The following is a 15,608-nucleotide window of genomic DNA, read 5'->3' as shown; positions in this document are numbered from 1 at the left end:
GACATAAGTCCCTTGTTTATAGCATAGGACATGTGAACCCAACATCTCAACTTCCTTTATCATCTGTTCTATATATTCCTTGTTTTCCTTTCAATCTTATGTTTGTTAGTAAATTTATGAAGTCACTGAACTGTTCTGTTACACCTTTTCCTTCTTATTGTGTTTTAGGACTTAAAGACGAAGAGGCAATTTGGTGGAGTTGAATATGGTGGTCTTTATTACCTACAACATCAATTGTCAGCTAGGACATACTGCTTTTCAGTCTTCTTTCTCCGAAGTGTCTTCCTTTCAACTTCATTGTCAGCTAGGTCATCCTTCATTGCAGAGTCTTCGTGTCATGGTTCCTTCACTTCTGTCCAACATCAGTTTTCAGTGAGATGCATGTCAGCTTAGCAGGCATCATTGAACTGTTTTTCCTCCTCGAGCGATGAGTCGTGTGTCCAAGCCTTTCCAGTTGGTTCATTTAGATATTTGGAGCCCATATCCTATAGTGTCTTATTAGGGGTTAAAGTATTTTGTTACTTTTGTTGATGATTTTTCAAGAGTTACATGGTTATATTTGTTGAAGGAGAGGTCCGAACTATTTTCTGTATTCAAATCTTTCTTTATGGAAATAAAAACTCAGTTTGGTTCTACTATCTGTGTTCTTCAATCTGATAATGCTAAAGAATACATGTCTACACAATTTCGCAGAATCTCAAGAGATTCAACCTCCAAAGAATGAACAAATAGAATGTCCTAGCCATGAGACCTTCAACCTCCACTAGCAGTTACATCCTTAAACATAACTCCATATTCTTCCACCTTTACTTTGTTGAAAGTCCCTACCACTTAAACAATGGTAGAACCTTTCTTTGTTGTACCAAAAGACACAACATCTACTATGCCTTTCAATTAAAAAGATGATTGATAAATTTAGTTGGGATGTTCTGTAATAGAAGTTGACGTTTGAGTAAAACCGTGTAGAGTGGTATAAATGAGTGGTTTGGCAGTGGCATGGTGATGATAGTACTGATAGCAATGACATATCAGCTGTGCTTTTTAATCAATAACAGAGAACATTGTATTAAGTATACACTCAAACCTATACATTATACTACTAAAAAACAGGGATTTTTTTTTGAAGGAAGTTAACAGATTTCATTAAAAGAAAAAGGGGGTACACAAGGTGTATGAGTACAAAACAGGGGTCAGGCCCCTAAAAATTACTCAGGAAGGAAATTGTCACAATACAATGTCTCCAGAATGGCAACTAGTTTTGCTAATCCATCTGCAATGGCATTTAAATCCCTTGGAATCCAGTACAGAGATGCATTCTTAGAAGCCAATAGGTCCCTTGCCTCTGCTAGGAATACACACACACACACACACACACACAACATGCATCAACTATCAAGAGCAAGTGAAACTTTCAATCCTAATACATTGTATGGAAACAACAAAAGGCCAAAAAATAACCAGCTTCACATTGAAACTGTAAAAGTAATAAAGTTTATCATTAAATGCTACACATTACTTCCTTTCCATCATGGTTCCTCATAACAACACCATCAACAACAGGAGACTTCCTTGCCTCAGCATGTGCATATTCTGGACCAACTGTGTACACCTATAATAACATGAATAAAACTCTGAGGCCTCTTAAAGTGGTCAAGTGCAGAAACAAAAGAAAAATGTCACATTGAAAATATGATAAAGTCACACAATTACATTTTCATGGCTGAAATAACAAAAAGAATACGAGGAGAATGGAATGGATAAAAGGTGTGCATATGATAATCTATACAGAGACACTTCCAGAAGTAGTAAGTACAATGTTGTTGGCATGCAAATGCACTTCAACTTGTATAGTAGTAATGCAACAGAAACTTCTCTACACAACAATCTAATAGAAGAAAGAAAATTACTCACTAGCAGTCAATGGAAGGAATTGTAAGAGCACAGAAGGAACTCTCTCTATATAAGTCACCCGTGAAGAAAAATTGAATACCTTCAAAACTTGTAGAGGAGATGGGCCGAATGGCCCATAGACTGTCACTCCATGTTATGTTATGTTTCTCTCTGTTATGGGCCTTATTCTGGGCCCATACTCTGTAGTGTTCTGTTTTTTGTATTTTTCTGCCCACTCAAGGGCTTCTCTGTAATTTATCAAAGATTAACTTAAATAAAAGGTATTAGAGTGTTAGAGGGAAGATTAAGTTCGAACTCCTCATCCTCTAACCCTTCTTGCCGCAGTTCTCTCTCTCTCTCTCTCTCTTCTTCTCTAATCTTCTCTAATCTTCTCTTGTTAGTTTTTTCTGGTTTTCTAGCACAGTCCCTACTTCTACGACTGTTTTTCAACTTGGTATCAGAGCGGGTCGTTACTTGGCGTGTCCCTCATGTGGTTCTAGTTCAGCCAACTGCATGAGGAGGTTCTAGGGCTGAATGTTTACAGTCATTCGCCTGGTTCTTGGAGGCCATTGGAGGGTGCCCAAGTTTTCTATACACTTGGAGAAGGGTTCGGTGACCAGGAGGAATCAGAGAGCAAGTTTTTCAGCCTGATTTGAAATCAGAGAAAAGGGTTTTCGAAGCTAGCTCAAAGAGCAAAGAGTTCGGCCTGGTTTGAAGTTCAAACCAGAGATACTGTAAGTTGTTTTCTCAAGATCTTTGTTGAGTTATTTTTGGTATTTGGGAGGACTGTTAAAGCATTCGAAGCACACCTCCAATCGGCCCACTGTTGCTGGACTGATTTCTGGGTTATTCTACAAGTGTTGTTCGACTGTTTTTTGGGCTTCCAAACTGCTGAAAACTGATTTAAATTAAGTAGTACAAGCCTCTACTTTAGTTCAGTTGTTTCTTGGACCTAGACAAAGTGTTCTTGAAGTGATTTCTGCTTGTTAACAGTGAAGTGTTGACTGTTGCATGCATAGTGTTTGTAAAAGGTCCTCTTAGGTACTGTGGATTGTTTTCTTTGTTCTCCTTGGGAAATTATTGTTGGGAACCAAGAATACATATTGTTTGGAGGCTTACTGATTGTTCCTTGAAGGCTGAATCAGGGTTTCTTCTCTTTGAAAATGCTGCCACCGAACTTGGTTCTCACGGCTGTCAGTTCTGAACTGAATTTGTGGGTTGCTGTGTTTGCTATTATTTCAACACAATCTGAGTTCCTTGAAGTCATATCGCTTTTAAAGGCTTGCCAAAACCCTAATTGAAATTGTTACATAATGGACTACTCAGAAATTGAGAACAAGAGCACTGCTGAATATGGACATAATTCTGGAACTACAATTGATTCCTTGTTGGCTGTAACTACAGTTAAATTGGATGGAACCAATTATTTGGCCTGGACACAATCTGTGAAAATTCATATTTGCAGTAGAGGAAAGTGGGGGTTTATCTCTGGGAGCAAGAAAGCTCCCCCAGAGGAGGATCCCTCCTATGAGAAATGGGTGCAGGAGAATTATACAGTGATTGGGTTGCTTGTGAACTCAATGCAGCCACAGATTAGCCAACATTACCTGTGGATGAACTCGGCTAAAGAAATCTGGGATAGTGTTGCAGAAACTTACACCCAGAAGTTGAATGTTGTCAGAGCATACAAATTTAAAAGTAATGTGAAGAATCTAAGGCAGGGGGAGAAGTCACTTGCAGCATACTTCTCAACCCTGAAATTTCTATGGCAAGAGATTGATCTGATAGAGGCTGTGACATGGGATACCCCCAAGGATGCTGAAACCTACAGAAAATTGGTTGAAAGGAATAGGGTCTCTGAATTCTTGACAGGGTTGAACTCTGAATACGACATTACAAACCAAAACATCTTGTCCAAGGAAGATGTTTCCTTGTCACAAGCATATACTTTGGTCAGCAGTGAAGAAAGTAGGAGGCAAGTGCAGGTTCAAAGAGTCGGTATCAATGATCATTTTGCAAATATGGGAATTAAACCCAAAGGGATTACAAAAGCTCACAATGGCACAGGAAGGAAGGAGGTGGTGTGTGAATATTGTAAGAAGCCGAAACACACAAAAGACAAGTGTTGGAAATTGCATCCCAATCTTGTACCTATCAGATTCCAGAAGAAGAATGATAGTAGAAAGACAGGAAGTGCATATGCAGCCACAAGCATAGATACAGAGGTTGAATCTACCAGTGCACAGTTGGCAGCCATGAAAGCTGAATATGAGAAATTTGGAAAGATGATCAGTCAACTTGAAGGTGTATCTTCATCATCCATCCCTTCTGGAGTCCAGCCACCATTGCATTTGCTCACTCAGGTATAAGGGCTTCCGCTAACCATGCATCCACCTCAGGTAATCACAAAACCCCTTGGATCATAGACTCAAGTGCTTCTGATCACATGACCAACCTTTCCACTTTGTTTGTTTCATATGACTTACTTCCTGGCCGTGACAAAATCACCTTAGCCCATGGTTCTCTTGCCCCTATTTCTGGCAAAGGAACTGTCAAGGCTACAAACTCCTTACTCTTATCTTCCACTCTTCATGTGCCTAAATTAAATACCAACTTATTATCTATAAGTAGCCTGACCAAGTCATTGAATTGTTGTGTAACCTTTTTCCCTTCTCACTATGTTTCAGGACCTGAAATCTCAGAAGGTGATTGGGAGTGGCCATGAAGCGAATGGAATATACTTGCTCGACACCCCTGGCCAATGCTTTGATCATCCCAAGAATGTTGCTTTTGGTTCTACTTTTTCAGAGTCTGTTAGTCAAATTATGTTGAGTCATTGTCAGTTGGGTCATTTACCTTTTTTCTGCTTTAAGCCATTTGTTTCCAAAACTGTTTAAGGAAGTCAGTGTGTCCAGTCTCAATTGTGAGTCCTGTCAGTTGTCAAAGCATTGTAGAAAAAATTACCCTATGAGCAATAAAAGATCCTCTTTTCCTTTTCATATTGTGCACTCTGATGTGTGGGGGCCTTACCACTTATCCTCTATGGGGGGTTACAGATATTTTATCTTGTTTATTGACAACTTCTCTAGATTCACTTGGATATACTTAATGAAATCCCGGGATGAAGTCCCAAGACTTGTGAGGCAATTTCATGAGCTTGTTTTAACTCAATTTGATACAAGAATCAAGGTTTTCAGATCTGACAATGCAAAAGAGTATTTTGAGAAGAGTTTATCCTTGTATATCTCTGACATTGGGGTTATTCATCAAAGCTCCTGTGTTAGAACCCCTGAACAAAATGGAGTTGCTGAGAGGAAAAATAGACATATTGTTGAAGTTGCAAGGAGCCTTTTGTTTGCCTCACATGTTCCCACAAGATTTTGGGGTGATATTGTACTTACTGCTACCTATCTCATAAACCGTATGCCATACAGGGTTTTAGGGTTTAAATCCCCCTTCTGTCTTCTTCATCCAGAAAAGGATCTCTTCCCAATTCCTCTTCGTGTGTTTGGTTGTACCTGCTATGTTCACATTCCAAGTGTGCAAAGACATAAGTTTGAACCAAAAGCCCACAAATGCATCTTCCTTGGTTACTCCCCCACACAAAAGGGTTATTGTTGTTTTGATCCAAAGACTGGCACCCGACATGTCTTTATGGATGTTACCTTTGATGAACTTTCTCCTTTTTATGGTTCATCTCAGGAAGGACATTGTCCACAGGGAGAGAGTCTGTCACAAGTTTTTGCCCTTCCTCTTCCTGTCCCAGTTCAGTCTCTTGACAAACCTGTATCCTCACCAAATCAGTCAAAGGAGGATGAATCACTTCATACCTCTTGTCCTAGTGCCCCTATTTCTTTACCCCCTCGTCCTATCCATAATCCCAAAGTGTATCAAAGGCAGAGATCCAGGAATGAGCAAATAGTTTCCTTTACAACAGATGAAGCTCATACATTCCCAATCACAGATGAGATAACAGGTACTGCTTCAGCTCCTTTGGAATCATCCTTCCCAGATCTTGATGTCCCCATTGCTGTTAGGAAAGGGAAGCGGAAATATACTGCACACTGCATTTCCAAACACCTTTCTTATGACCTGCTTTCTCCTTCATACTTTGCCTATCTCTCTTCTGTTGCTTCGAACCCCATTCCTAGGTCTGTCTCAGAAGCTCTTGGGATTCCAGAATGGAGAGATGCCATGGAGACCGAAATGGATGCTATACATGCAAATGGTACTTGGGAGGTGGTGGATTTGCCCGAAGGGAAGGATCCAGTTGGGTGCAAGTGGGTTTTTACCATTAAATACAGGGCTGATGGAACAATTGAGAGGTACAAGGCCAAACTTGTTGCAAAAGGCTACACACAAACATATGGGATTGACTACCTGGAGACTTTTGCCCCTATTGCCAAGATGACACCTGTAAGGGTTCTTTTATCTCTGGCAGCTCACTTTGATTGGTCTCTCTATCAGTTGGATGTAAAGAATGCATTCCTGAATGGTGACTTACATGAGGAGGTCTACATGTGTCTTCCTCCAGGGACGTATGGGAAAGATATGCAAGGAAAGGTATGTAAATTGAAGAAATCTCTTTATGGTCTTAAACAATCTCCTAGACCCTGGTTTGAGAGATTTAGAGCTGCACTTGTTAAATTCGGCTATGTTCAGACACAGTCAGATCATACTCTGTTTGTAAAGAAAAGTAGATCTCTAGCAGTGTATCTCATTGTGTATGTTGATGACATTATAGTGACTAGTGATGATGCCTCAGGCATTCTGGCTCTTAAGTCTTTCCTCCGTACAGAATTTGAGATTAAGGATCTGGGGGAGTTGAGATACTTCCTTGGCATAGAAGTTGTCAGATCCAAGGATGGGATCCTTATTTCCCAAAGGAAATATGTTCTTGTTTTATTGTCTGAAACTGGAAAACTGGGTGCAAGACCAGCTGCAACTCCCATTGATATGAGTCACAAACTTTTAGCTACAGATGGAACTCTGTTGGAAGACAAAGGGGTTTTTCAAAGACTTCTTGGGAAGCTCCTGTACCTGTGTATGACTAGACCAGACATTGCGTATGTTGTCAGTTGCATTAGCCAATTCATGCATGCTCCTAAAGATACTCATATGGCAACAGCAGAACGGATTTTGTGCTATCTGAAAGGCTCTCCAGGGAAAGGAATCCTATTTACCAAGCATGACCACTTGAAACTTGAAGCCTATACTGATGTTGATTGGGCTGGAAATATGGATGACAGAAGATCTACTTCAGGATATTGCAGTCTGGTGGCTGGTAATGTTGTCTCTTGGAGTAGTAAGAAACAATCTGTTGTGGCCAAATCTTCTGCAGAAGCAGAGTATAGGGCCATGGCACATGGGGTCTCGGAATTGTTGTGGCTAAGGTCCTTAATGGAAGAATTTGGGATTGATCATGACAGACCCATGATGTTGTACTGTGATAATCAGGCTGCCATCAACATTGCTCACAACCCGGTACAACATGATCGAACCAAACATATTGAAGTTGATAGACATTTTATCCGAGAAAGAGTCTCCTCCGGAGAAGTGTGCCTTCCATTCGTTACCTCTGAAGGCCAATTGGCAGACTTTCTCACCAAAGGCATCTCCAAGGCAAGACTTCATCATGACACTGGCAAGCTGGGCATGATTGACATCTATGCTCAGCTTGAGGGGGAGTGTAGAGAAGATGGGCCGAATGGCCCATAGGCTGTTATTGTATGTTATCTCTATGTTCTTCTCTGTAATGGGCCTTATTCTGGGCCCATACTCTTTTATGTTCCTTTTTTTGTAATTTCTTGTCCAACTAAGGACCTCTTTTGTAATTACTAAAAGATTAACTTAATAAAAGTGTATTAGAGAGTTAGAAGGAGGTCATGTTCGAAACACTCATCCTCTAACTCTCCTTGCCGCAGCTCTCTCTTCTTCTCTAATCTCTCTTTCTAGTCTCCTTTGTTTCAAACACAGTCCCCACTTCTAGGACTGTTTTTCAACTAAAACTTTTATGGGATTTAGAGAATCTTTGGAACGACACAAATTTGGCTAAAGGGTACAATGGGCACTTGGTACATTCTCTGGTTCCTTTTCTCAGGGCAATAGGTAGGCCATACTCATACTCAGACTGTGAAGGTACAGGTTCAGGTTCTAAACATCCCTCAGTTCTAGGATTAGGAGTTGAATCTTGGACTTGCACAAGTTGAGGATCTGGATTTCTTCTCCTAGAGTAAGCCTGCATATATCTCACATCATCATGCACATCATTGGTGGGGTTAACAGTGTCTAGATTTGGTTTAATGGTCAGGTTGTTTGACTCTTGTTGAGACTCGGAAATGTGGGGCTCAGAGGAATGTGACTCAGAAGGATGTGAATCTTGACGATTGGATGACTGTGAGGAGGGTAATACATCTAGGGAGGGTAGATCCGAGGCCTTATCTTCCATTAGTGAGGGCTCCCCCTGAAGATAAGGTTGAGTGAAAAAGGATTGTCCCTCTTCAAATGTGACGTCGATAGAGGCGTAGAATTTTCTAGTGGCTAGATGATAACATTTATAACCTTTCTGAGTTGGGGAATATCCCAAGAAGACACACCTGATTGCTCGTGGATCTAATTTTCCCTTATTATGGACATGAACAAAGGCAGTGCAACCAAAAATTCTTGGTGTGAGATTATTTGATGTTCGAATATCAGGGTAGAATTGAGAGAGGACCTGTATTGGGCTTCGGTTGTCAAGAACTTTAGATGGTAGTCTATTTATGGTGTATGCAGCAATAAGGACAGCCTCCCCCCAATATTGTTTTGGGACCCGGTTTTGAAAGAGAAAGGCTCGGGTGGTTTGCAAAAGATGGCCATTTTTCCTCTCAGCTACCCCATTCTGTTGGGGAGTGTTAACACAGGAAGATTCATGCACAATGCCTTCTTTCTGAAAAAATGGGGACAAATTCTGATTTAAAATAACCTATAGCATTATCAGTTCGAAACCTTTTAATTTTCACACCAAACTAAGTTTGGACCATGTTATGAAAGTTGGGAAGAATGGTGCCCACATCAGATTTAGACTTAAGAAGAAAAATCCATGTGACCCTAGTGCAATCGTCAATAAAGGTGGCGAACAATCTAGAACCAGTAATGTTGGGAATTCGAGAAAGGCCTGGTTATGGACGCATTCCTTGGGAAGACGTACCGTCGCCACCGGCAGCAACAGGCACCTGACCCACCGCCAGCAGCAGTAGTGATTCAATGATTCCCATCCTACCCTGTTTGGCAACAGCAGCCTTATCTAGATTAGATTAGATCATCTTGCTTGTTCTTATCTTATTGTTCTTGTCTTATTCCATTGCTCTTATCTCATCTTGTTAGTAGCTTATCAAATTAGGATTAGCTTATTTTATCCTTAGCAAGATAGAACTGGAAGTCTCCCTATTCAGCAAGGAGACTCCCTTTGATTAGGACTCCTGTAATCTCCTATTTAAGGAGACCCCATTATTGAATGAGGATATCAAATTTCTAGTCAAGAAAGAGAGTAAAGGAGAGTTCGGTGATCTCTTGGACAAATCACCCCCTAGGACGCCAAGATAGGTTCAGCTAGGAAGGGGAGGAACAAGGTAAAACAGGAGCTTTTCCTCGTGGACCGACCCGTGACGTGATCCTATTCCCGGGCCCATAACAACTTGGTATCAGAGCCAACCATCATGGGAGATCTGGAGCAGCTATCATCCAAGGTCCACGAACTGGAGCATAGGCTCGTGGAAACCAGCGCGGAGGTTCGTAAGGTCAAAGACGATGTCTGGGAGCTGCGACGCTTGCTGGAATCGTATTTCTCTAACAAGGAGAGGAATCTAGAAGAGGTTGTAACCACAAACAGCCACCGACCAGACTTGACGGAGTCGTCCGACGTATAGCAAGTCGTCGCCCCGGTAGCCGCAGTCATCCCCAAGTACAGTAGGCTGGAATTCCAGTCGTACAACGGCAACGAAGACCCCTTAGGCTGGCTGTATCGCTGCGAGAAGTTTTTTCGGAATCAACGAACAGATGACCGGGATAAGGTAAATCGTTCTATATTGCTAGAAGGGGATCATGTTAAAGCAGAAACAGAACGTGCTAAGGCACCAGTAGATTTCACTACATTGCAGCTCCACAATTTGATGTATGAGAAAATTCATTTTGTGAAAGCCATAAAGGTGCGCAAGGATTTCAAGTCAAAGTATCCAGATATTGAACTTGTGCCCAAGGAAGAGTTTTTCAGTTCAGCCCCTCAAGATATTAAAGGATCTGTACTATCAAAAGACAGTGCACATGACCTGATGCTAAAGCAGCTTAATTTTGAGCTTTTCCGGCAAAAAGAACTCTACAAACTTCATGAGAAACTGGAGCAACACAAGAAAAGCCTTATGGAGACCATTGCACACCGAAAGAAGTTCCTTTCAAGTCTCCCGAATCTCTGAAGAAAGCATCCTTGCCTGTCCAACACCAACTAGGGGCTCTGCAAACAAAGAAATTAAAGCAGCATAATTTAGCAGAATTACTGCCACCTCCACTCTATGTGATTTACTCACAATTGCTAGCTCAGAAGGAGGCATTTGGGGAGAGTATTGAATTGGAAAATATAGGAAGCATGAAGGATGCTCAAGCCTTTGCCCACCAACAAGCAATTAAGGACAATGGTGTTTCTACAAATACAGAAATGAATAAGTTGGAGGATGATGCGCCTGATGAGGAAGAGGAGGGCCAAAGAAGGAGAAAGCGGCCAAAGAAGGTTACTGGAAAAGAGAACCTTGACCAATCAGGAATCTATCGATCTCATCCTCTTAAAATCATCCTTCATATACATGATGATGATGTTTCAAATCCCAAGCCTGCAAAACCAGTTACTCTGAGGCTTGAATACTTATTGAAGTTGAATGTTGTATGTGTTGGAATTGATGGCTCTCAACAAGGACCTCAGAACAACATCTTATGCAACTTGTTTCCTGATGATACTGGTACTGAGCTTCCCCATCAGTCAGCTCAGCTCTTTGTTGGTGTTGCTGTTGAAGTCTTGGTAGAATGGTGTAATTTACCATCGGCCGAAACCACATGGCTCCCATTGGCAGAGTTCCATGCCACATATCCAAAGTTCGAGCTTGAGGACAAGCTCGTAGTCCAGGAGAGGAGTAATGTTATGGACGCATTCCTTGGGAAGACGTACCGTCACCACCAGCAGCAACAGGCACCTGACCCACTGCCAGCAGCAGCAGTGATTCAATGATTCCCATCCTACCCTGTTTGGCAACAGCAGCCTTATCTACATTAGATTAGATCATCTTGCTTGTTCTTATCTTATTGTTCTCATCTTATTCTATTTCTCTTATCTTATCTTGTTAGTAGCTTATCAAATTAGGATTAGCTTATCCTATCCTTAGCAAGATAGAACTGGAAGTCTCCCTATTCAGCAAGGAGACTCCCTTTGATTAGGACTCTTGTAATCTCCTATTTAAGGAGACCCCATTATTGAATGAGAATATCAAATTTCCAGTCAAGAGAGAGAGTAAAGGAGAGTTTGGTGATCTCTTGGAAAAATCACCCTCTAGGACGCCAAGATAGGTTCAGCTAGGAAGGGGAGGAACAAGGGAAAATAGGAGCTTTTCCCCGTGGACCGACCCGTGACGCGATCCTATTCCCGGGCCCATAACAGGCCCCATATATCCGAATGAGTCAAATAAAAAGGAGTTGAAGATCTTTTATTGCTGATTGGGAAAAAAAACCCTTTGTGTTTAGCAAATTCACAAACATCACAATGAAAGGTTTCAACATCAATCCCTTTAAACAAGGAAGGAAGCATTGTTTTTAAAATAGGAAATGAAGGATGACCAAAACGAAAGTGATGACGCCAAATTAAATCTTTATTGGAGGTAGATAAGAATGACTCGTGTGTGACATGCATAACAGTGTGAGATGGTTTGCTGGTTGCTTCAAGGTAGTAGAGTCCATCCCTTTCCTTATTTTCCCCGAAACCTGGTCTTGAAATACACAGTAAGAAGGAAAGAACACAACATTGCAGTTCACATCCTAGGTGAGTTTATGTATAGAGATAAGGCTAGTGGACAACTTAGGAACATGAAGCACATTTTTAAGTAATAGGGATGAAGTAATCTGAATATTCCCAATTCCTACCACTGTGGTGAAAGAACCATCAGCAACAGAAATTTTTCTACTACTAGGACAAGGTGTATAGGTGAGAAAATGTAGTGAAGAGGGTGTCATGTGGTCAGTAGCTCCAGAATCAAGAATTCATGGAAAAACACTAGCCGAGACATGTAATCCTAGAGATAAAGACTCACCCGAGAGAGCAAGAGAGGTAGAACCACTTCCTGGTTTCAAGGATCTCAGGAAACTCCTTAGCCTTTCAATTTCTTCATCATTAAATGGCCCCTGACTTGAGTGTTCTTCCTGCGGGATTGTGGAGACATTATGGGCCTGTTGAACTGCTTTCGAAACTCCTCGATTGCCCCAATCCTTGCTGGATGTGGGAGGTTTCCCATGAAGTTTCCAGTAGCGATCTTTTGTGTGTCTGGGCTTCTTGCAATAGGTGCACCAGAGGTTATCGTTAGAGTCACGGGTGGTTGTGTCACGAGCCATGTTGTGATTGTTCTCACCCTTTGAACCACTGTAATTTCCTTCCCTTGCCACCATAGCAGAACCTTCGGGATCTTTAGGCTCAAGCATGATTCCACGACAGCTTTCCTCAGCTCTGACAAGGGCTATAACTTCATTCAATGGAGGCACTTCTTCTTTGCCAAGAATTTGTATTCGGACCTGATCAAATTCAGCATTCAGTCCGACCAAAAAATCATACACCCTATCTCTTTCAATAAAATTCTTCAAGTCACAGCGTCATCGGGGCACTTCGTCTCAAGAACCCGATAATGATCAAGCTCATGCCACAAATTTTGCAGCAGATTTGCATACTCTGTAACACTTCTGCTCCCTTGTTTGGCCGCCACTGTCTTCACTTTGACCTCATAGACACGACAAGCATCATGGGCTTTGGAATAGGTTTGTCAGACAGCGTCCCAAATAGCCCTTGCAGAGGGAAGAAACATACAAGTATCGCTAATCTCGGGTGTCACTGAACTCCACAACCATGACATAATCATGGAGTCCTCTTCGTCCCAAGCATCAAAATTTGGCTTGCCCAATTTTGGCCCTGTCCCAAGAAGGTGACAAATTTTTCCTTTTCCCTTCAAATAGGTATGCACTAGTTGTGACCACTTCAAATAGTTCTAGCCATTCAGTCTATATGTTGCCTGAATATTTTGCAAATCACCAATGCGAGGATGAAAATTCGTTGCTCCTTCATCGGTTTGGACAGGAGCACTTGTTGCAGTCACGTCGGACATTGTCAATGGAGGAAGAATAAGGCTAGTGGGAAAGGAGAATAAAGAAGGGGGAAAAGAAACACTATTGGTTACAGATCAGCACTGAAGGCCAGAAAAACACGAAAAAAACTAGCAATGAAGGCCGAAAAAAAATTCTCAAGGTTGGCAAACCTAGAGCTCTGATACCATGTTTTGCAATGGTAAAAAACTGATCTGCTCTCATTCCATTGCCAATCGGCATATTTATACAGTAAGCTGCTGCAATAAATAGAAAACATCTTCCTAAATCAATTCCTATAATTAAGGGACTAACTATTTTAATCCCCATATTTAAGGGATTATACTTTTCCACAATCCTAGGAATACATATTCACACAATTCTATTTTTACACAACTACCAAATATAGATGCATTCTATTTTTACACAACTACCAAATATGCAACTACACCAGTAACCCCACGTTTTCCAACATCCTCAGATTCACATAGATTCATAATGTGTTTCCAAATTAAGAAAGCCTCTCTAGAACATACATCATAGATAGCAATATCATAGAATACCACAGTTTCCAATATGCAGAAAATAATGCCAATTCCATCAAGAAGAATGCTTTGACTAATTTGGAATCATGAAAGATATGGAAAGCTCCCAGATGACCTATTTTAGATTAGTGGGAACTAACAAGTCTTGATTCAGACGTCAATGTCAATTTAGAGAAAATAATTTCCATAATACTTTCAACTAGTAGATGAAAACTATATGTTCTTTAGTTACTAGACCACATCTACTCAGATGAAAACCAATTTCAGAAATCAATTAACTTATTAATAGAATTGCATAGATAAGAGAACCTTGACATCTGTTCCTCCTGTAGGCATGAACTCCTCATATATATAAGAGCTTTCACGTCTCACTCGTCTAACCTCTGGATGAAATTCACTAGATCGGTTTCCAACCTGCAATCACAAAATCCCATGCATCATGTCCAATGTTCTAAAAAGTGGATCGAACTATGCAGTCATTCCCACTCAGACCAGAACTGGATAAAATGACAGTTTGGCTTATCAACTGAACAAAAGTGACATGAATAAACTGTTTAAACAGGCTGGTTTTGCAAAATTACTGAACCACCTAGTTTTTAAAAAGCTGCATGGTTCTATAAATAAGTGGGATACTGTAGAAATATTCATTTTTTTTTACTTTTTTATATTTATATGTTTTTGTTTTGTTTCTACAAATCAACTCAGATTTGCAGTTCAACAACACAAATAAAAAAAAATAAAAAAAAGGAAGTAAAGATTTTAGAATTCAGGAGTGAGGAAACCAATTAACAAAACTGAATAGTGGACCCACAAAATGAATAATTTAGTGTAATAATGCCCATCGTAATTTCTTTTTTGAAAAGGTGAAGTATTGTAGTATAAAGATTAGACCATATACATCCAATCTGTACACCAGACCATACAACTCTGTTAGCAAGATATTAACAAAAGAACAGTGTTTGTTGGGATCCTACTTCGAGAGAGTGTGATCTCCTGAAAATGAGAGAGAGAGAGAGAGAGAGAGATAGAGATGGGGAGAAGAACTGAATCGAACTCAAGGTAACTCCTATTCCTCAGCTCACTTATTTATACTTGTACAATGACAGATTTAGTGGTTCAATGATCAAGATAAATAATTCAAGAACCCACTTCCATCAGTAAGTTTGCTGTACAACAGATTTAACCCCTTGTTTTTTCTTCCTTGAGTGGTTCAATAATCAAGATCAAGAATTCAAGAACCCACTTCCATCAGTAAGTTTGCTGTACAACAGATTTAACCCTTTGTTTTTTCTTCCTTGAGTAGACCTTCTGGATAACTGGGCCCTACTCATTCCGTAATTGTGAGTGACCCAGAAAATCTTGGTGATAGTTTGTGCCACATTTCCGTGCCAATGTGATTTTCCAGTAGGCAAGGTCCAAAGTATCAATACGCTCATGTATCAGCAGAGGCCAGATTTGACAGATGGCCCACTTCACATAAATTTAAATTTTAAATTATTCTGGTTATGGGGGGAGTTAAGCAACCACCCCATGTATGAAGAGTGGGGAGGTTTCTCCAACCTCCCTACCCATAACTGCCTCCTCTATAAAAGGGGGAGAGGAGAGGAAAATGGGTGGCAATAGAGAAAAGAGAGAAGAGAGAATAAGAGAGAAAATAGAGGAGGGAACTTGTAGTTCTGCTGATTGAAGAGGACACAGGTACAGATTTTATTTTATTTTTTTATCTCTTATATTCTACTCCTTCAAACTTTATCTACTCTCAATACTTATCTCTCTCTCTCTCACTTTAGAGTTCTGTTGAACTCTAACTCT

At 40.7% G+C, this 15,608-nt stretch overlaps 1 protein-coding gene and 1 pseudogene across 10 annotated transcripts in view; one reads left to right on the top strand and one right to left on the bottom strand.

Annotated features, from left to right (window-relative positions):
* LOC148854119 (inositol hexakisphosphate and diphosphoinositol-pentakisphosphate kinase VIP2-like) overlaps positions 1-15,608 on the bottom strand; it is a 130,731-nt gene that overhangs the window by 75,478 nt on the left and 39,645 nt on the right. For all 10 annotated transcript variants that reach the window (XM_088983835.1, XM_088983837.1, XM_088983836.1 and 7 more), the window contains 2 exons: positions 14,106-14,210; positions 1,517-1,609 (listed from right to left, as the gene is read on the bottom strand). In XM_088983835.1, coding sequence (XP_088839961.1) covers positions 1,517-1,609; positions 14,106-14,210 — 198 coding nt within the window. The remainder of the gene's footprint in view (positions 1-1,516; positions 1,610-14,105; positions 14,211-15,608) is intronic.
* Positions 9,588-13,294, top strand: LOC148854120 (THO complex subunit 5B pseudogene; annotated as a pseudogene).

The sequence above is a fragment of the Nelumbo lutea genome, chromosome 4, assembly GCF_056320005.1.
Source record: "Nelumbo lutea isolate HS-2025 chromosome 4, American lotus-T2T, whole genome shotgun sequence".
In the NCBI taxonomy this organism is placed as follows: Eukaryota; Viridiplantae; Streptophyta; class Magnoliopsida; order Proteales; family Nelumbonaceae; genus Nelumbo; species Nelumbo lutea.
The sequence above is the reverse complement of the archived record's forward strand: the minus strand, read 5'-3'. Positions and strand labels throughout refer to the sequence as shown.